The sequence below is a fragment of the Gallinula chloropus genome, assembly GCF_964237585.1.
Source record: "Gallinula chloropus genome assembly, chromosome: 25".
NCBI classification, from domain to species: domain Eukaryota; kingdom Metazoa; phylum Chordata; class Aves; order Gruiformes; family Rallidae; genus Gallinula; species Gallinula chloropus.
Window position 1 is genome coordinate 6,490,025 of NC_140110.1, and position 22,126 is coordinate 6,512,150.

General features: G+C 50.7%; 3 protein-coding genes across 3 annotated transcripts; 1 reads left to right on the forward strand and 2 right to left on the reverse strand.

The window, feature by feature from the left end:
* Positions 1-1,978: 1,978 nt before the first annotated feature.
* LOC311200972 (olfactory receptor 14A16-like) lies at positions 1,979-2,902 on the forward strand (the record flags this gene model as incomplete). Its single annotated transcript, XM_084275272.1, has 1 exon — positions 1,979-2,902. The coding sequence occupies one exon, from the start codon at positions 1,979-1,981 to the stop codon at positions 2,900-2,902; it is 924 nt and encodes a 307-aa protein (XP_084131398.1).
* Positions 2,903-10,764: 7,862 nt separating this feature from the next.
* Positions 10,765-11,691, reverse strand: LOC311200970 (olfactory receptor 14A16-like; the record flags this gene model as incomplete). The annotated part of the gene is made up of 1 exon (XM_084275270.1): positions 10,765-11,691. One exon carries the CDS (start codon positions 11,689-11,691, stop codon positions 10,765-10,767), a length of 927 nt encoding a protein of 308 aa, XP_084131396.1.
* A 9,046-nt stretch (positions 11,692-20,737) lies between these two features.
* LOC311200945 (olfactory receptor 14A16-like) lies at positions 20,738-21,661 on the reverse strand (the record flags this gene model as incomplete). The annotated part of the gene is made up of 1 exon (XM_084275247.1): positions 20,738-21,661. One exon carries the CDS (start codon positions 21,659-21,661, stop codon positions 20,738-20,740), a length of 924 nt encoding a protein of 307 aa, XP_084131373.1.
* Between the last annotated feature and the right edge of the window lie 465 nt (positions 21,662-22,126).

The window sequence follows — 22,126 nt, forward strand, 5'->3', positions numbered from 1 at the left end:
TCCTTCATGGGAAATTCCTTTGAAATCTTCATCACTAAAGACCTAACTGAAATCCAATTAGTTGTAGAAGTTTTGAGTTTTTTGAATGAAAGTGACTTGAAGAGCCATGTTTGTAAGGGCTTTCTGGATGTTAATGAGCCCCATGCTGTCTCTGGTGAGTCAACAGAAATCAGATACCAAGATGAGAGTGAAGAAAGCTCTCCAGAAGTCCAAGTCAGGAGTAATGCCCAAAGTACCTTGAAGCACTAACAGACCCCACTGGGAGCCATTCCTGACAAAGCCTCCCCAGGGGCTCGTTAGAGCAGACAACTGGAGGCCATGAGGACAAACCCAGGCAAAGCACAGGCAGCTCTGATGCTGAGGACACCCTGGCTTGGTCTGATGAAGCAGCAATGCCAAGCGCTGACCCACGGCCCTGGGCAGGGACATCCTGAGATTGTCAGAGATGAGATCATAGAATGATTCCTATGAGATCTGAGGCACCAGGAGGGAGCCTACAAGAACTGGTCTTCTCCTGCTGAGTTTGGCCAGGCTCCTGGGATGGAGGGAGCTCATGGCAACCGGGCAGTGCTGCAGAGAGACAGCTCTGCCCAGGAGCAGCTCCTCTGCCAAGCACACAGGGCTGGGGACACTGCCTGTGGGCACCGAGGGGAGACCTGTGAGGCTGAGAGAGCTGATGGATGCTGAGAGCTCACTGCAGGAGAAATCTCTGCAGCCTCTCCCTGGTATGTCTGTGGGTGCAGGGCAATGCAGGTTCTGTTCCTGGAGGGATCTCCAAAAGCTGGGACATGGGGCAGTGTGTGGGGTCTGTCAGGAGGACAGGTTCTCTCTAGGACCAGAAAGTGCTGCCTGGAAGGGATGCCCTTGTGCCCTATCAGAGGGACAGGGCAGGACAGCTGTCTTCTCCTGGGCATGGCTGCATTCGCACTGTGGAAAGAAGCGGTGGATGTAAAGTCTGACGCATGGAAATATGGTGCAGGGTCCTTGTCCCAGAGAGAAGAACCCTCCGAGTGCCTGTACTTCTAGCCTTCTGTGGAATATTCCTCACCGTTTCCTCTCCTGTTCTTGTTGCCTTTCTCCCACCGTTTCCTGGGGCTCTGGGCACATCCAATTGTGGGGCTGGCACTGAGCTGACCCTGACTTCAGAACCCACATCTGTAGGACTGAGGTATTCCAGGGGGCTCCCTCTGGCCTTCAGGCTGCCTCCCACGATGGCACCTCTCTCCCAGGGACTCTTGTGCCCCAGAGAGGAGCCCCATGCAGGAGACATCTCGGCACAGAGGCCATGGCAATGCCTCTCATCACCTGTGTGTGGGCAACTGCACTGAGCCCTGGGTGTCCCTGGCTGGGAGCGGAGAGCTGAGATCCTCCTTGGGTAGGATGAGACCGCAGGAGGGCTTTGGAGCTCTGCCCTGTGAGACTGGATTCCTCAGCTCTCTGTGGGGTCCAGTTTCTTCTGCAGGGAACAGCAGGGTGTGATCACAGAGCGTCCAGCACAGGGCAGCTGAGAGCAGGGCTGATGGACAGAGCAGCTCTCCCCACTCTGCACTCAGGGGAAGGTTTCACTGGCACTGCAGCAGCAACGTCAGGGAGTTCTGACAGAAGAAACACTCCTCAGGTACAGGAAGGAGAAAACCAAAGCTCCAAAGCTCTGCTCTGCCCTCAGGTCAGATTGGAGTGACAGTGCTGAAAAACTCATTCCTCTCCACAGGGGATTTATTCTGAGATCAGACCATCCTGCCATTTACTGACTGCTGCCAAGCAGGACTGAGTTCTCATGAGCCCACAGCCAACCCTCCTCCCATCAGTGGCACACTCAAGCCAGCACAAAGCAGACCTCCCAGAAGGGACCTGACAGAAGTACTCCTGAATACAGAGAGTCAATTCGAATTGAAAGATATTTTCTTCAAAGAAAAGTTCCCTGACTTTTCACTGTTTTTTTTATCCTTTGACAGGTCTCCACACTTGACAGCAGCAGATGTCCAACAGCAGCTCCATCAACCAGTTCCTCCTCCTGCTCTTTGCAGACACAGGGGAGCTGCAGCTCCTGCACTTCTGCCTCTTCCTGGGCATCTACCTGGCTGCTCTCCTGGGCAATGGCCTCATCATCATCACCATAGCCTGTGACCACCACCTCCACACCCCCATGTACTTCTTCCTCCTCAACCTCTCTCTTACTGACCTTGTCTACATCTCCACCACTGTTCCCAAATCCATGGCCAATTCCTTGTGGGACACCAGGGCCATTTCCTACACAGGATGTGTGGCTCAACTCTTTTTCTTCCTATTTTTGCTTGCAACAGAGGCCTCTCTTCTCACTGTCATGGCCTATGACCGCTACGTTGCCATCTGCCACCCCCTGCACTACGGGACCCTCCTGGGCAGCAGAGCTTGTGTCCACATGGCAGCAGCTGCCTGGGGCAGTGGGTTTCTCCATGCTGTGCTGCACACAGCCAATACATTTTCACTGCCCCTCTGCCATGGTAATGCTGTTGACCAGTTCTTCTGTGAAATCCCCCAGATCCTCAAGCTCTCCTGCTCAGATGCCTACCTCAGGGAAACTGGACTCATTGTGGTCACTGCCTTTTTAGCTTTTGGCTGTTTTGTGTTCATTGTGGTGTCCTATGTGCAGATCTTTAGGGCTGTGCTGAGGATCCCCTCGCAGCAGGGACGGCACAAAGCCTTTTCCACCTGCCTCCCTCACCTGGCTGTGGTCTCCTTGTTTGTCAGTACTGTTCTCTTTGCTTACCTGAAGCCCCCATCCATGTCCTCCCTATTTCATGACCTGATACCAGCATTTCTTTACTCAGTGTTTCCACCAGCAGTGAACCCCCTCATCTACAGCATGAGGAACCAGGAGCTCAAGGATGCCCTGTGGAAACTGAGGACTGGATGTTTCTAAGCAGCAACAAACTGCTCATCTTCTTCTGCATATGGCTGGCCATATCAGTCAAGTTAGGATACGTTTGTATTTAGTAGAGTTATTAGTTTTGGGGTTTTTTTCCTTCTTTTTGGTCTAATCTGTAACAATATGGTGCACGTTAATCCCATGGCTAATGCAGCATCACCTTTTTTTTTTGTAACCCAGACACTGCGTAATGATGAGCTGTGCTCTCTTTGCATCATGCCTGTCTGGAAGGGTGCACAGTTTTTCCTTATTTATTTTTTTCCTGGCATTTATAAAAAAATTACAAGCACATTTTCATTGCCTGAATCACTTGACTACTTGTCTGAAATGGCAATGCTTTCCCACCATGACAGAACGGGAAGTTACTGGCTTCTGTTACCCTAGAATCATGGAATCACTTAGGGTGGAAGAGATCTTTAATATTATTGAGTCCACAACCACAGCCTAACCCTGTCTAGTCCACCTCTAGACCATGTCCTCAAGCACAACATCTACACACCTTATAAATACCTCTAGGGATGGTGAATCTACCACTTCCTTGAGCAGCCTGTTCCAATACTTCACTACCCTTTCAGTAAAGAAATTCTTCCTTATATCTAACCAAAATCTCCCCTGGTGCAATCTGACAGCATTTTTTCTTATCCCATCCCTGTCTACTGAGATAAGAAACTGAATACCACCTCTCTGCCCCCTCCTTGCAGGTAGTTGTAGAGAGGGATAAGGTCTCTGCTCAGTCTCCTTTTCTTAAGACTAAAAAGCCCCAGTTCCCTCAGCCACTCCTCACAGGACTTGTGCTCCACACCCTTCTCCAGCTTGGTTGCCCTTCTCTGGACACGGTCCAGCATCTCAACGTCCTTCTTTTAGTGAGGGGTAAAAAACTGGACACAGTACTCAAGGTGCATCCTCACCAGAGCTGAGTACAACAGAACAATCACTTTCCTACTACTGCTGGTTACACTACTCCTTATACAAGGCAAGATGCTGTTGGCCTTCTTGGCCACCTGGGCACAGTGCTGGCTCATGTTCATCTGCCTGTCCACTAACATCCCCAGATCCTTTTCCTCCAGGCAGCTCTCCAGCCTCTCTGCCACAGGCCTGTAGCATTGCCTGGGGGGATTGTGACCAAAGTGCACCTGGCCTTGTTGAACTCCTTAAAACTGGCCTCTGCCCATGGATCCAGTCTGTCCAGGTCTCTCTGCAGAGCCTTCCTGCCTTCCAGCAGGGTGACCTGCCACCAGCTGGATTTAACTCCGTTCACCACAACTCTCTGGCCTTCATCCAACTTCTAACCCAGCAAAGAGTATACCCATCTAATCCATGAGTGGCCAGTTTCTCCTGCAGGATGCTGTGGGAGACAGTGATGAAGGATTTACTGAAGTCCAGGTAGATCACATCCACAGCCGTCCCCTCCTCCACTAAGCAGGTCACCTTGTCATAGAGGGAGATCAGCTTCCTCAAGCACAGTCTGCCTTTCCTAAAGCCATGCTTACACGGCCTCACCCCTGAGTGTCCTGCATGTGCTGCATGATGGTACTCAAGATGATTAGTTCCATCCCCTTCCCCAGCGCTGAGGTCAGGCTGACAGGCCTGTAGTTCCCTTAATCCTCCTTCTGGTCTTTCTTTCTGTCACATTTGCCAGTTTCCAGTCTGGTGGAACCACCCTGCTCAGCCAGGACTCTGCTCCCTGGGGATTTCCATTACTTTCTAATATACTCTCTTCTTTCTTGCCACCCTGGTATTGGCGCCTGTTCTCAATGGGCAGTTTCATTTCCGCTTTCTACAGTAGTCAGGTTCATTGTCAGAATTCCCCTTGGGATAGATTCTCCAGCTGCTCGGGGTATTGGAAGACAGGCATTTGGGGCTCTACCAGCATACACCTACAAACTGCTAAATGACAGCAAGAGATCCCTAACAAAAGTGTCAGGAATGAAAGATTCTCCTGGCCTGAAACCTGCCTAGGTAGATCACTGGCAGCTCCAGTACCTTACAGCTCAGAGTGTTCAGAGACAAAAGAAGGGTCCTAACATTGCCTGATGTCATTTCTGGCTATACCAGTGTCCACCTTTGAACCTGCTAAATGCCCAGCAATACATCCCAAACTAAAGGTGTGAGGGATGAAAGATGTTCATGGCCTTACATATCCCCAGGTATCCCACTAACAGCTCCAGGAACATGGGGGTCAGGGCTTTTGTAGCCATGGGAGTGGATGTAACTCTGCCCAACATAATTTTCCAGCTTCAACAGTGTCCACCTGTGACACTGCTCAATGTCCAGCACCAGCTCCATGGCAAAAGGTGCGAGGGTGGAAAAAGGTTTCTGGCCTGAAACCTCCCCAGGTAGCCCACTAACAGCCCCATTAACCTTGGGGCTCAGGACATTCCTAGCCACAGAAACAGTCCTAAAAATGTCATTTTCAGGCTGTACCATCATCCACTCTCAAACATGCTAGATGTCCAGCAATAGAGGCCCAGGTTCTTTAGCACCTATTGCTGTCATTTGGTTAAAAGTACAGAAAGTTAGAGAGCCATCTGCAAGCACATGTGAACCTTTAGTGAAATGGAGATTCCCTTCAGAGAGACCTTGAGAAATTCTGGGATTTGATGACCAGGAACATCAGGAAGATTTCCAAGCAGAAGAGATCTCCTCCTCCTGCCCATATTTTCTCTGCAGCTGGAATTAATTCTCATGTTGGTGGCCCCCATAGTTCTGGTGTTTTGATTTGTAAGCCATAAAGTCTAAATAAATATGTTTCTTCCTTGCTGAGCAGTGCTTGCACAGCATTAAGGCCTTTATTCTAATTCTGTTCCAGAAATGAGTCAACTGGGAGTGCACAAGTGCCCAGAAAGGGACAGAACAGGCCCAGCTGACCATAACTGACCAAGGGGATTATCCACACTATATGACTACAGGAGTGAGCCCACTGTTGTGGTGCACTTGTTGTCTACAAAGGTGGGCTGGTTTCAGGAGGAATACAGTTGATTTTCCTTCTAGCAGCCAGTGTGGTGCCACATTTGGCTGTTAGGATGAGAGCAGTGCTGATAACAGGGAGGCTTTAGTTGTGTCCAAGCAATCAAAGACTTTTCTGTTGTTTATTCTCTACTAGTAACAGGAAGGTGGGGAGCACCCTGGGAGCTGGAACGGGGACACAGCCAAGACAGGTGACCCAAACTGCCCAAAAAGGCCTATTTCATTCAGATCACACAATAAAAGGAGCGTGGTGGGGGCAGGAGAACTCAGCTCCAGGACACGCTTTCAGGATGGCTGTGAGCTGTGCAGCCAGAGCTGTGGGGTTCAGTGACAGACTGCACTGTGCATCACCTGTTGTGTGTATTTTGCCACAAAGTCCTGTTGTTGTTGTTTCTCTCTCTGCTGTCCCAGTAAACTGTCCTTATTCCAGCCCATGAGGTTTAGGGTTTCTTTGGTTTCCTTTTCCCTTCCTTTCCCCCCAACCCCAATTCCCCACACACACACACCCCCTCTTAGAGAGAGAGCGGCTGCGTGGTGCTCGGCTCTGGGCTGGGGTGAAACCATGAGAAAAGGTTCCAGCACAACACCCACACATCAAGGCAGCTCAGACATGATGGGTGGAGAACCAGCCACAAGGAGAAGAATTTTGGTCTTGCAGGGGCTGCCCTAGCAGTCAGAGGTGTTGAACAGGGATGTGGCCATGAGCACATTGGGCTGCACTGGGAGGAGTGTGGCTGCACAGACAAGGGTCCTTCTGGTCCATCTGGACTCAGCAATGATGATGCCACCTCTGGAGCAGTCAGTCCCAGTGTGGGGGTCCCCGATCTGGAGGAATGAGGAGGAACACGTATGTGGTCAGGGAAAGGCTGCCAAGAGACCTGGGCTGCTTTAGCCTGGGGAAGGGGAGGCTGAGGGAAGCCCTCTTTGTGCTATGTGAAAAGAACATAAGAAAGGAAGTCCATGTGAACTGATGGCTCTGAAGGCCAGGGTGGACATGAGGATAAAGAAATGTCATTCTGAGGGTAGTGCTGTGGTGCAAGAAGTCACTGGGAGGAAGTGTGGATGGGCTGGTGGCTTTGTGCTTGTGGGAACAGCTGGCGAGGAGGGAGAGACAGCAGTACAGGCAGGGACATTGTTAGGTGACAATGAGGTGGGAAAGCGTGTTGCATCCCTGCAGCCTACAAAGAACCAGGTACAGGGGTGATGCCGTGTGGGATGGGCTCTGGTGCAGATGGCCAAGGGTGCCAGACAGGTGGAAAGGGCCTGATAGAAATGAGATCTTTGCCCCCTTGGCTGTGGCTGATGTCCCTGCCAAAGAGGCCTCAGGGAAGACACATTGTCCTCAAGGCCATGGAGCATGGTTGCCTTCTTGCATCTACCAAAGGGGAGGCCACCAACTACTTGGATTTTAGTTGGATCCCTAGTGATACAGGTTTCAAAGGGATTTCCCATGGAGGACCTTTTTCCAGTCACAGGTATTTTCTGTCATGGCTCAGTTGTCAGAAGAAGTGACAGCAGCATTCTGTGATGGACATAGAATCATAGAATTGTAGGGGTTGGAAGGGACATTGAGAGATCATCAGGTCCAACCCCCTGCCAAAGCAGCTCCCTAGGACATATCACTCAGATAGGAGTCCAGGCGGGTCTTGAATATCTCCAGTGAAGGAGACTCCACCACCTCCCTGGGCAGCCTGTCCCAGGGCTCTGGGTCTGCTAAGGAGATCTAGACAGGCAGGAAAAGCAGTCTCTTGACATCCAGCCCTGTCTGGATATCCTTGCTCTTCCCCAAGCCCAGCAGTTCCCTCACTGGCCTCCTGGGACTCCCAAAACTTTTCCTGGCATCATCTGTGCTCACAGGCACAGACAGATTTCTCTGACCACAAACAGCAGTTCAACAGGATCCAGTTTCATAACCATGAAATCTCTCTCCTCAGCTGCTGCTACGGCCAAGCAGCGTGTGAAGGGGGTCAGCTTTACTGGTGCTCCCAGTGCACAGCCTGGGCAGGTTTAGGTGCTCTTGCTGGATATTTTGCATTTTTGAAACTTGACGCTGCTGAAGCAGGAAGATGAGGTCAGGCACTTGTAAGGACGGTTCCCTTTGACAAGGACAGTCCTGAGCTCCAAGATTACTGGGGCTGCTAATGGGATGTCTGAGTAGGTTTCAGGCCAGGAGCAGCTTTAATCACTCGCTCCTTTTGCTTTGGTGCTATTGGTGGACATTCAGCACATTTGGAGTTGGATGCTGGTAGAGGCTGAAAATGACATCAGGCACTATTAAGATCGTTCCCTCAGCTACAAAAGCTCTGAGCCTCAAGGTTACTGGGGGTGCTTTTGGGCATCCTGGGGAGTTTTCAGACTCCCAAGATATTTCAGCCCTCAAACCTTTTGTTGTGGAGCTATTGCTGGGCATTTAGCGTCTTTGAATGTGGACGCTGGTAGAGCTGGAAAATGATGTCTGGTGTTATAGGACAATTCCCATAGCCAGGAATGCCCTTTGCCCACAGTTTACAAGAGCTGCTTGTTGGCTAACTGGTAAGGTTTCAGCCCAGGAACATCTTTCAGCCTTCACAGATTTATTTGGGAGCTATTGATGTTTAGAATTTTCAAAGGCAGAACCTAGTAGAGCCACAAAAATTTTGTGGGGCAATCATAGGACTGTTCCCCTGGCTAGGAAAGCCCTGACCCCAAAGACACTGGGGCTACTAGTGGGCTACCTGGGGAGGTTTCTGGAAAGGAAATTTTTTCAACCCTTGCAACTTTTGTTTGCTACCTACAATAACGGTGGGAGATTCTCCCTGGTAATCCTTTTGTTATTAATTCTATAAATTCATTAATAACAAAAGGAGGGCCAGGGAGAATCTCACACCTTCACTGGATCGGGGGGAACCACTGTGATGGAGGATGAAGAAAAGGCTGATGTACTTTGCCTAAGTCCTTAGTAGTAACACCATTGGTCCCCTGATACCCAGACCCCTGAGTGGAAAGATGGGGATGGGAAGTGGACTGAAGTCCCCATCATCCATGGGGAACTGGTTACTGACCCGCTCAGCCACTTAGATCCATACGAGTTGATGGGTCTGGATGGGAAACACCCCAAGGTACTGAGGGAGCTGGTGGATTTCCTCCCCAAGCCACTTTCCCTTAGTTACCAGGAGTCCTGGCTGACCGGGGTGTTTCCACCTGACTGGAAGCTGGCACATGTGACACCCATCTACAGGAAGGGACAGAGGGAGGTCCTGGGGAATTACAGGCCTGTCAGCCTGACCTTGGTGCTAGGGTAGGTGATGGAACAAATTATCTTGAGTACCATCATGCAGCACATGCAGGACACTCAGGCCATCAGGCCCTGTCAGCATGGGTTTAGGAAAGGCAGATTGTGCTTCAAGCTGCTGATCTCCTTCTATGACCAGGTGACCCGCTTAGTGGATGAGGGGAAGGCTGTGGATGTGATCTACATGGACTTCAGTGAAGCCTTCATCAGTTTCCCCCAGGGTACCCTGCTGAAGCCTCTGTTCATGGATTAGATGGGTATACTCTTTACTGGGTCAGAAACTGGCTGAGGGCTGGGCCCAAATAGCTGTGGTGAATGGAGTTAAATCCAGCTGGCAGCACATCCCATGTGGTGTTCTCCAGGGCTCAGTGCTGGGGCCCATCCTCTCTAACATCTTTATTCATGATCTGGACGAGGGGATTGAGTGCAGCCTCAACAAGTTAGTACATGACACCAAATTGTGGAAGGCAGGAAGGCTCTGCAGAGCGACCTGGACAGGCTGGATCAATTGGCAGAGGCTTTATGGGGCTTGGTCATGAGCTTTGCTCACAATAACAACAGGCAGGGTTAAGGTCCTGGAGCAGAGTGGCTGGAGAGCTCCCTAGAAGTATAGGATATGGGGGTGTTAGCTGAACATGAGCCAGCGCTGTGCCCAGGTGGCCAAGAAGGCCAGCGGCATCCAGGCCTGGATCAGGAATAGTGTGACTGCCAGGAGCAGGGAAGAAATTGTTCCATTATACTCAGCTGTGGTGAGGCCACACCTTGAGTACTGTGTCCAGTTTTGAGCCCCTTGCTAAAAGAAGGACGTTGAGATGCTGAATTGTGTCCAGAGAATGGCAGAGTAGACAGTGAAAGGTTTGCAGCACGAGTCCTGTGAGGATCAACTGAGGGAACTGGGGCGTTTTAGTCTTCAGGATGCTGAGGGAGACCTTATCACTCTCTACAAGTACCTGCAAGAAGGATATAGAGAGGTGGAGGTTGGCCTCTTATCTCAGATAACAAGCGATAGGATGACAGGGAATGGCTTGAAATTATACTAGGGGAGATTTAGATTAGAGATCAGGAAGAATTTCTTTATGGAAAGGGTATTCAGCTATTGGAACAGGCTGCCCAGGGACGTGGTGGAGTAACCATCCCTGGAAGTATTACAAAGGTGTGCAGATGTTGTGCTTGATGACATGGTCTGGAGGTGGACTAGGCAGGGTTAGGCTGTGGTTGGACTTTGTGAAAGATTCTGTGACTTTATGTTTGTTGCACTTCAAGGAAATTCCTGTTCTGTCATGGTGGGAAAGCATTGCCATTTCAGACAAGTGGTCAAGTGATTCAGTTGATGAAAATGTACTTATAAATATTTAATAAATGTCAGGAGAAATTTTAAGAAAGAAAAATATGTGCACCTTTTCAGACAGACGTGATGCAGAGAGAGCACAGCCCATCGTTACCCAGGGTGTGGGTCATACTGTATCAGCAATGGGATGAACGTGGACCATCATATTCCAGTTTAAATAAACTAGAGGCAAACAAAGAAACAGGAACTAAACCCCATACTGAATAGAGACTGGTCCTAATGTGAGTTACATGGCCAGTGATAAGCAGAAGATGAGCAGGTCATTGTTGCTTAGAAACATCCAGTCATCTGTTTCCACACGGCATCCTTGAGCTCCTGGTTCCTCATGCTGTAGATGAGGGGGTTCACTGCTGGTGGAACCACGGAGTAAAGAAATGATACTACCAGGTCCAGAAATAGAGAGGAGATAGAGGGTGGCTTCAGGTAGGCAAAGAAGGAAGTACTGACAAACAGGGAGAACACAGCCAGGTGAGGGAGGCAGGTGGAAAAGGCTTTGTGCCGTCCAAGCTGCGAGGGGATCCTCAGCACAGCCCTGAAGATCTGCACATAGGACACCACAATGAACACAAAACAGCCAAAAGCTAAAAAGGCACTAAGCAAAGTGACTGCAATCTCCCTGAGGTAGGCATCTGAGCAAGAGAGCTTGAGGATCTGGGGGATTTCGCAGAAGAACTGGTCAACAGCATTGCCATGGCAGAGGGGCAGTGAAAATGTATTGGCTGTGTGCAGCACAGCGTTGAGAAACCCACTGCCCCAGGCAGCTGCTGCCATGTGGACACAAGCTCTGCTGCCCAGGAGGGTCCCGTAGTGCAGGGGGTGGCAGATGGCAACGTAGCGGTCATAGGCCATGACAGTCAGAAGACAGTACTCTGTAGAGATCAAAAATAGAAAGAAAAATAGTTGAGCCACACATCCTGTGTAGGAAATGGCCCTGGTGTCTGACAGAGAATTGGCCATGGATTTGGGAACAGTGGTGGAGATGTAGCCAAGGTCTAGAATAGAGAGGTTGAGGAGGAAGAAGTACATGGGGGTGTGGAGGTGGTGGTCACAGGCTATGGTGATGATGATGAGGCCATTGCCCAGGAGAGCAGCCAGGTAGATGCCCTGGAAGAGGCAGAAGTGCAGGAGCTGCAGCTCCCGTGTGTGTGCAAAGGGCAGGAGGAGGAACTGGCTGATGGAGCTGCTGCTGTTGGACATCTGCTGCTGTCAGGTGTGGAGACCTGTCAAAGGAGGAAAAGGCAGTTAGAAGTTTGGGAACTCTTCCTTGAGGAAAACTTCTTCCAATTCACATTGACTCCCTGTATTCAGGAAGCCTTTTGTCAGGTCCCTTTTGGGAGGTCTGCTTTGTGCTGGCTCCAGCGTGCCACTGCTGGGAGGAGGGCTGGCTGTGGCTCTGAAGAACTCAGTCCTGCTTGGCAGAAGTCAGTAAATAGAAGGATGGTGTGATCTCAGACTAAATCCCCTGTGGATAGGAATGAGCTTTTCAGCACTGTCACTCCAATTTCACCCGAGGGCAGAGCAGAGCTTTGGAGCTTTGGTTTTCTCCTGACTGAGAGCTGAGGAATCCAGTCTCACAGGGCAGAGCTCCAAAGCCCTCCTGCGGTCTCATCCTACCCAAGGAGGATCTCAGCTCCCTGCTCCCAGCCAGGGACACCCAGGGCTCAGTGCAGCTGCCCACACACAGGTGATGAGTGGCATTGCCACGGCCTCTGTGCTGAGATGTGTCCTGCATGGGGCTCCTCTCTGGGCACAAGAGTCCCAGGGAGAGCGGTGCCATTGTGGGGGGCAGCTGCAGCCCAGCAGGAGCTGCCTGGAAAACCTCAGTCCTACAGATGGGGGTCCTGAAGTGAGGGTCAGCTCAGTGCCAGCCCCACCAATGGACATGATCAAAGCCCCAGGTAATGGTGGGACAAAGGCAGCAAGGACAGGAGGGGATACAGCAGGAAATGCTGCAGCAAAAGCTTTAGGGTCAGGATGAGACAGACAGGCACTCAGAGGTTTCTCCTCACTGCTGGTTTGGCTGCCAAGGAGAACACTCAGCCTGAAACCCAGTAACTCTGGGTGCAGAGTCTGTGCTGGGTGGCAGAAACCAGGAGGTGGGTGTCGGAAAGTGTCAGGGAGGTTCCAAATCCCCACTGCAAGGGCATTTCTGGGAGCAGCTCCTACTCCCTCCCTGACAATGCCCCTGCTGCCTGGAGCTGTCCCTGCAGATCCTTCTCTTTGCCCTTCTCACCTCCTGCTCTGTGCTCACAGACCTCATCCAACCTGCCCTGTGCTCAGCTCTGCTCTGCAGACCCCTCCTGGCATCAGGGCGCTGCCCCAGGGAACCTCTGTGTGTGCAGGGCTCAGCCCAGGCTCCAACATCTTCATGAGAATCAAGTTTTCACTGCATATTCTCAAGGGGAGAAATGAGTTCTCATCTACCACACTCAGCACAGCCCACAGGAGAGGAAAAGTCAAAGCAAAGACTCTGCCTTTGGAGAAATATTCTCTTTGGCATTTCTCAAGGATCAGCTGTGGCTGGGAGCAAAGCTGACCCAGGCAGCACTTTCTTACAGCAGAAGGACCTTACGTTGCCCTTCCCTGGGTCACTGCTTCAACCCAGAGGTGTTGTCTATATCCCTGTGGAAAGCCCAGCAGGCAGGCTGAGTGCTGACCCTGGCAGCAGCAGAGTCCCTGCCCCAGCACACAGACCCTGGGATAAAAGGACCCAGCTCACAAGGACAGCCCTGGGCATCCCTCAGCCATGCCCAGGAGAAGACAGCTGTCCTGCCCTGTCCCTCTGATGGGGCAGAAGGGCATCCTTTCCAGGAAGAACATTCAGGTCTGTCCTCCTGACAGACCCCACACAGTGTTCCATGTCCCTGCTTTAGATGATCCCTCCAGGAACAGAACCTGCATTTCCCTGCACCCACAGACATACCACGGACATACTCACAGGTAGAGTGCTGAGGATATTTCTCCTCCAGTGACCTCTCAGCATCTGTCAGCTCTCTCAACCTCTCAGGTCTCCCCTTGATGCCTACTGGCAGTGTCCCCAGCCCTGTGTGCTTGGCAGAGGAGCTACTCTGTGGCAGAGCTGTCCCTCATCATTGCTGTAATGTTTCATCAGCTCCCACTGTCCCAGGAGTCCAGCCCAGCTACAGCAGAGGGGCAGGTGAAGGCGTCACGTACTCCTCGGCTCCTCTGAGGTATTCCTGAAGCTCCAGGGAACCAGCTTGGAAAGACACTGAAGTCCTCCCTGCCATCTGCACTCTAGTCTGGGGAGAAATCCTTCTGTCCAGCAGAGTCCTTTCTCCTGATCAAACATGAGCTGGGCAGAAGAATCACTTTTTCTTGTCTCCACATGAGGCAGGACCCCCAGACAGGGACAGGAAGGGGACTCTTTCCCCTTGGGGAGGGTAAAAAGTATGACAAGTGACTAGAGGCACTTCATCCTTGCTTTGCAGCCCTGGGGCTGAAAGGGGATGCAGCTTGGGCACAGGGCTGCCTCAAACCAGGGTAACCTGGGATTCCCCTTGCCCCAGTTACAGTGGGCACAATAGAGGCACCTGCTTCCTGGGAGCTGCTGGTCCCAACTCCCAGGGGAATTAATGGGGGGTGGAGGCCAAGAAGGAGGTGTTCAAACACCAACACCCAGTGAAACCTGAGGGGCCAGAGGTGCTCCAAGAGATGTGCAGGGAGATCCAAGGTCAAAGAATCACAGAACATTAGGAGTTGGAAGGGACCTCAAAAGGTCATCTAGTCCAACCCCCCTAACATAGCAGAATCACCTGGACTAAACCACACAGGAACACATCCAGGTGGGTGTGAATGTCTCCAGAGGAGGAGACTCCACAACCTCTCTGGGCAGTCTGTCCCAGGGCTCTGTCACCCTCACAGTGAAAGAGTTTCTCCTTCCATTCACATGGAACTTCCTCTGCTCCAGCTTTTACCCATTGACCTGAATAAGGCCACCCCTCAGTCTCCTCTTCTCCAAGCTAACAAGGCCCAGCTCCCTCAGCTCAGAGGAACTGGCCAGCATTGCCCCTCTGCAGAAAGAGGACCAGCTCAGAGGACATTGGGACAGGCTCCTGGAATGGCTGCATGTGAAACGTGGCCAGGCAGGATCCAAGGATTCCCACAGGGAGGCACATGTCAGGGGGTGGCCTGTCACTGGGAAGCTTGCCCCACCTGGCTCTGGGCCTGTGAACAATGCTGCCTGCGGCTAGAGCGGCACCCCATGGAAGAGACCCCCCTCCAGCTGAGAGAGAAAAAGACCCTTTGGGAGGCCTGGCACATCGACTCTATTGGAGCCCTTGGGAAGGCGGAGGGGAAACAAGAGTATTAGTGGGAGTGGAAATCATTTCTGGCCTAGTCCAAGTCCAGGCATTTCCAGGAGCAGCAGGAGAACAGCCAGGGCGGGCCCTGACCAATTGGTTTCGCTTTCTGCCAACCCCCAGTCTGCTCAGTCAGCCCAGGGCAGTCATGTCACTGCTGCCAAGGGGCAGGAGTGGGCCAAGGAAGGAGGAGTCAGGTAGGGATTTCACCCCCCGTTTTACCCCCAAGCTAATGGGATAGTGGGGAGAACTAATGGCCTTTTGAAAGGGTTTTTAAAAGCTCACAAGCCACACTGGGCAGAACGACTCTGGGATGCAGTTCCCCAAGTCAGTGATTGCTGGGGAAGAAAGGGATGTCCCGACTCAATGCCTTTTGACCCAAACCCCAAACTTAATCCCCAAACCCCACACTCCCAGCACCCCAGAAAAGCCATTTTCTCTCCTGGTCTGCCAGTCTTGGTAGAAATGCCGACCATTGGGACCGTTCCCCTCGTACTGGCTGAGCCCCTCAACAAATACGCTTGGAAAGCAAAAGATGCCCATGGGAAGGAACACAAAGTCAATACAAGGTGGATTATTCCATCCTTCTCATAACAATCTACGACCAGTCCCTTAATACAAACTGAGTCTGGGTTTTTCTCTTTTCCAGATGGAATCTCTGACACCTGCTTGAAGGAATAGATGAAGCTGTTAATTGTCTGTATAGTTTAGTTAATAACTGCTTTGTTAATATTTATAGGACGTTTATCAGAGTATCACAAACATTGTTTTGGTCAACCATTATCACCACCTTTAATATCTGGGGAAATGTTTGTGCCTCCCTCTTCAGCCTGGGGTGGCAAAATGGATTTATAACTTTAGGCCAGCAGGTGCCCAACGCTTTTAACCTGACAAATTTTTGGGGATGTGGGAGCCCTTCAGGATTTAAAGACTGGCCGTGGACGTTGAAACAATATCCCCAAAATGGCTCCTGAGTGATAGAAGTGACATAACCATTGGTAATGATTCATTCTGTTGGAATGAGGAAACAAATCTATGGAAAACCCCAGTTCCAGAAAAGGGGGAATATTGTCTGAATTGGAACGACAACAATGGAGGTTTTGTGGGTCGTAGTGTGTGTGATTGGACCTTCAGGTCTGGAAATCCTTGTATCTTCCTTGGGTGTCGACCCATTAATTGTTCAGCTGTCCTGGTTCTGGCCAGGCCAGGGTTAACCTCCCCAATCAGCCATCACAGGTGATCTGAGTTAGCCCAGGTGAGCTGAGTTGGCCCAGGCTGTTTTCCACTCCACCTTCCCCATAAATGCAGCTGGTTGAGGGGGAGCTGGCTGGCTGCTTCCAGGACAGTCTGAGTGTGGCTGGGATTGTGGGTCTGTTGTTCTGTCCTTACTGTCGGGCAGCCTTCTGTTGTCCTTGGGTCAATAAGGTACTCTGTGTTAGCACTGGGTGTGAGTGTAACTAACCATTATTGTTCCACATTCATGGTGATTTTTGGCAGTAAACTGTCCTTATCCCCACCCATGGGTGCCAGAGAGAGAGATTCCCCTGCACCCCGTGGTGAAAACCATGGTAGAGTGGATGTCCCCTCACAGCCCATGGATAAGGCTGGGGAGCAGAGACCACCTATGGCCTGTGCACAGACTGACCCACCCTGCAGCAGGTTTGCCAGGGCACTTATGACTCTGTGGGGGACCAGGCTGGGGGAGTCTGGGCCCGAACGTCAGCACCCATGGAAGGGAGTTCTGCTGAGAGGCCTGTGGTGAGGAGATGACTCCCCGATAGAGAGGACTCACACTGCAGAAGTTTGTGGATATGACTCGTGTGGGAGGGACCCCACGGTGCAGCAGGGGAAGGGGGTGTGTGTGGAACACCCCCCTGAGCTAAGATGGAAGAGAACTTGGGAGGAATGGACTGAAAACCCCCATTCCCTGCCCCTCCCTGTGCTGTGATGGGGGAAAGAAGGGAGCAAATTGATGATTAAAGTCATGTGTGTGAAGAAGGGGGGGGGCGGGAGGAAGGAAGATGAAGTGTTAAGACCTGGGCAAGGAAAGCAGCTTTAGAGGAACCTCCAGAACCCCACTCCCCATTCCCTGCCCCTCCCCACGCCATGTTGGGTGGGGGAAGAAGGGAGTAAAATCGTGATGGAGTTTAACTCTGCTAAGAAGCAAGGGGCAGGGGGAAGGTGCTTTAAGACCTGGCTGTGCTTCTCATTACCCGACTCTGGTTCACTCAGTGTGTAGTTGTAGTAGTAATAAATCACTTTTCTTTCTTTCCTTTATTCTGTCTTGAGTCTGTTTTGCCCATTGTGCTAATTGGATAGTGATCCCTCTGTCCTTATCTCAAGTCCTAAGCCTCCTGATATATATTTTCTCCCCTTTTTGGCTGGAAAGGGGAATGACAGAGCAGCTTGGTGGCCATTTGGCCTTTAGCCAGGGCCAAACCACAACAGAGGGTTAAGGGTGGGCTGAGGTAGGGTTTAAGGTGTGGGTGGGCAACCACGGGTGCTGGGAGGGGACATGGGGATTTTGAAGGAGGGTTCTGGGGGTGGATATGGGGGGATCTGGGTGGAGGAAGAGGAAAATTATGGGAGTAATATGGTGCTATACTTTCCAGCTATACCAGCATCCACCTTTCAACCTGTTAACCATAGAGAAGTACATTCCAAGCGAAAGGTGGGAGGGATGACCGATGTTCCTGTCCTGAAACCTCCCCAGGTTGCACACTGGCAGCCCAAGTAACTTTGGGCATCAGGGCTTTCCTTTCAAAGGGTCAATCCTAAAAGTACCTGGTGTCATTTTCAGATTCTACCAGCATCTGACTTTGAACATGCAAAATGTAGAGTATTAGCACACAAAAAAAAGGTGTGAAGGATGAAAGATGTTCCTGTCCTGAAACCACCTCAGGGAGCAGCCAAGAAGCCCCAGTAACCTTGTGGGTCAGGACTGTCCTTTCCAAGGGAACTGTCCTAGCACTGCCTGACATCATTTTTGGGGTCTACCAGTGTCCACCTTCAAACATGCTAATGGTCCAGCAGTATTTCCCAAACAAAAGGTGGGAGGGATGAAAGATGTTCTGGGCCAGAAACCTCCCCAGGTAGCCCACAAGCAGCCCAAGTAACCTTGAGGCTCAGGGCATTCCCAGCCAAGGGAATCATCCTAACAGTGCTGGACGTCATTTTCCGGCTCTGCCAGCATCCACATTCATAACTTCTGAATGTACAACTACACCACCAAAACAGAAGGTGTGAGGGCTGAAAGATGTTCCTGGCCTGAAATCTCCCCAGGTACCACACTAGAAGCACCATTACACTTGGATCTCAGGGCATTCCCAGCCATGGGAATGGTCCTAGCAATGCCTGATGTCATTTTCAGGCTCTACCATAATTGACCTTTGAAGATGCCAAACATCCAGCAATAGAGTCCCAGGTTCTTTGACACCTCTTGCTGTCATTTTTTTTAATGCACCACAACTTTGAAGAGCCACCTGCAAGGAGATGTGAACTGCTAAGAAAATGGCACTTCACTTCAAACAGACCTTGACAAACTCTGGGAGTTTGATGAACAGGAATTTTGAGAATGTATTAAACCAGGAGAGATCTTCTCCTCATGACTATATTTTGGCTGGACTGGAATGAATTCTCATGCTGGCAGCCGCTAGAGTTCTGTAGTTTGGATTCGTAAGCAAAAAAGTCTGAATAAACCTGTTTGTTGCTTGCTGAGCAGGGCTTGCACAGCATCAAGGGCATTTTTCTAATCCTGCTCCAGAAATGATTCAACTAGGACACAAGTACCTGGAAGGGGACAGAACAGCCCCAGCTGACCATAACTGACCAACAGGCTTATCCATACTGTATGACTGCAGGAGTGAGCCCACCATTGTGTTGCACTTATTGTCTGCAAAAGTGGCCTGGTTTTGGCCAAGATGAAGTTAATTTTCTTTGTAGGGGCTGGTGGAGTGCTGAGGGAAGCAAACTTTGTGCTACAGAGAAATAATATAAGAAAGGAAGTCCACGTGAAACCACAGCTTTGGAGGTCAGAGAGTGGACATGAGGATAAAGAAATGTCATTCTGACATTCTGGTAGTGCTGTGGTGCAAGAAATCCCTTGTAGGAAGCCTGGCTGAGCTGGTGGCTTTGTGTTTGAGAGAACAGCTGGCGAGGAGGGAGAGACAGCAGAACAGGCAGGGATATGGTGGGGTGAGAATGAGGTGGGGAAGTGCATTGGGTTCCTACAGCCTGCAGGGAAACAGGCACAGGTGTGGGGCAGGGTGGGATGGGCTGTGGTGAAGATGGCCAAGGGTGCTGGCCGGGTTGAAATGCCCTGACAGAAACAAGGTCTTTGCCCCTTTGGTTATGGCTGATGTCCCTGACACAAAGGCTTCAGAGGAGCCATATTGTCCTCACAGGCATGGGGCATCATTGCCTCCTTGCACCCACTGCAGGGGAGGCCACATGTCTCATTACCCTGTCCTTCCCTTGGCATCACACACCTAAGGAGGGTGACACAAGTGAGGGTCAAGATCTCCCTTCCCAGGGGCTGGGGGTCAGCACTTGGCATTTCTGCTTCATCAGACCAAGCCAGGGTGTCCTCAGCATCAGAGCTGCCTGCGCTTTGCCTGTGTTTGTCCTCATGGCCTCCAGTTGTCTGCTCTAAGGAGCCCCTGGGGAGGCTTTGTCAGAAATGGCTCCCAATGTGGCCTGTTAATGCTTCAAGGTACTTTGGGCATTACTCCTGACTTGAACTTCTTGAGAGGTTTCTTCACTCTCCGCTTGGTATCTGACGTCTGTGGACTCAGAAGAAAAGACACCATGGGGCTCATTAACATCCAGAAAGCCCTTAAAGCAAGTCTCTTTAACTCATTTTCATTAAAAAACTCAAGACTTGTACAATTACTTGGATTTCAGTTAGATCCTAAGGGGATCTGGACAGGCAGGAAAAGCAGCCTCTTCTGATCCAACCCTGCCTGGAGAACCTTGCTCTTCCCCAAGCCCAGCAATTCCCTCACTGGCCTCCTGGGACTCCCAACACTTTTCCTAACATCATCTGTGCTCACAGGCACAGGCAGATTTCTCTGACAACAAACAGCAGTTCAACATGACACAGTTTAATACCCATGAAATCTCTCTCCTCAGCTGCTGCTACGGCCAAGCAGCGTGTGAAGGGGGTCAGTTTTCAGAGGAGATTCTCTCCCAGAACAGTTTGAATCAGATACATAGAAAGGTCACTTATCAACACCCTGACCTTCTGACAGAACAGTTCATTAGACTTCAGAAGGATGGAAAGTTTTCCAACTCTCTGAAGCTCAAAGCAGACACTGGAGACTTGAGCAGCAGCTGAATGACCAAAGAGCAAGTGGCGGTAGAAACCTGTGATCAGAATGACGTGCATACGTCCATCTAGGCTGCAGAAAAGGATGTCCTTAGGCATGGCCGTATCATCAGGATAGGGGGAAACACCTGAATGATTAGGGAGTGAAAAAAGACAGACTGGCACTAATGCAGGTACAGGGGAAGGTGAGTAATTCTTCTGCTGCCATGGGTACCAATCCTGGAAATTACCATTCTGTCATGGTGGGAAAGCATTGCCATTCCAGACAGGCAGTCGAGTGATTCAGCTCATAGAACTGTTTGTAATTTTTTTATAAATGTCAGGTGTACAAAAAAAAAAGAATTAGAAATTCTGGCCTTTTCCAGGCAGAAATGATGCCAAGAGAGCACAGATCATCACTGAGCAGTGTCTGGGTCATAGAGTATTGGGAGACACTGAATTTGGAATGGGATGAACTTGGAACATGTTATCATAGTTGAGACAAGCTATGAGGAAATTAGAAAAATAACAACTAAAAAATGTATTAAATACAGAGATGTCTTATATGTGAGTTTCATGGCCAGCAATTTGCTGAAGAAGATGAGCAGTTTATTGCTGCTTAGAAACATCCAGTCATCAGTTTCCACGTGGAATCCTTGAGCTCCTGGTTCCTCATGCTGTAGATGAGGGGGTTCACTGCTGGTGGAACCACGGAGTAAAGAAATGATACTACCAGGTCCAGAAATAGAGAGGAGATAGAGGGTGGCTTCAGGTAGGCAAAGAAGGAAGTACTGACAAACAGGGAGAACACAACCAGGTGAGGGAGGCAGGTGGAAAAGGCTTTGTGTCGTCCCTGCTGCGAGGGCATCCTCAGCACAGCCCTGAAGATCTGCACATAGGACACCACAATGAACACAAAACACCCAAAAGATAAGCAGGCTCCAACCACAAGGACTCCAGTTTCCCTGAGGTAGGCATCTGAGCAGGAGAGCTTGAGGATCTGGGGGATTTCACAGAAGAACTGACCAACAGCATTGCCATGGCAGAGGGGCAGTGAAAATGTATTGGTTGTTTGAAGTAAAGCATTGAGAAACCCACCACCCCAGGCAGCTGCTGCCATGTGGACACAAGCTCTGCTGCCCAGGAGGGTCTCATAGTGCAGGGGGTGGCAGATGGCAACGTAGCGGTCATAGGCCATGACAGTGAGAAGGGAGTACTCTGCTGAGAGCAAAAATAGAAAGAAAAATATTTGAGCCACACATCCTGTGTAGGAAATGGCCCTGGTGTCCCACAGGGAATTGGCCATGGATTTGGGAACAATGGTGGAGATGCAGCCAAGGTCAGTAAGAGAGAGGTTGAGGAGGAAGAAGTACATGGGGGTGTGGAGGTGGTGGTCACAGGCTATGGTGATAATAGTAAGGCTGTTGGTTAGGAAGGCAGCCATGTAAATGCCTATGAAGAGCCAGAAGTGCAGGAGCTGCAGCTCCCGTGTGTCTGCAAAGGGCAGGAGGAGGAACTGGCTGATGGAGCTGCTGTTGGACATCTGCTGCCATCAAGTGAGGAGACCTGTTGAAGGAGGAAAAGACAGTTAGAAGTTTGGGAACTCTTTTTTGAGTAAAACCACCTGCAATGCTTAGGCAATACCCTCAGACAGATTGACTCTCTGTGTTCAGGAAGATTTTTAGCAGGTCCCTTTTGGGAGCTCTGCTTTGTGCTGGCTTGAGCGTGTCACTGCTGGGAGGAGGGTTGGCTGTGGGCTCTGAAGAACTCAGTCCTGCCTGGCAGCAGTCAGTAAATAGAAGGATGATGTGAACTCAGACTAAATCCCCTGTGGATAAGAATGAGCTTTTCAGCACTGTCACTCCAGTTTCACCCGAGGGCAGAGCAGAGTTTTAAAGCTTTGGTTTTCTCCTGACTGAGAGCTGAGGAATCCAGTCTCACAGGGCAGAGCTCCAAAGCCCTCCTGTGGTCTCATCCTACCCAAGGAGGATCTCAGTTCCCAGCCAGG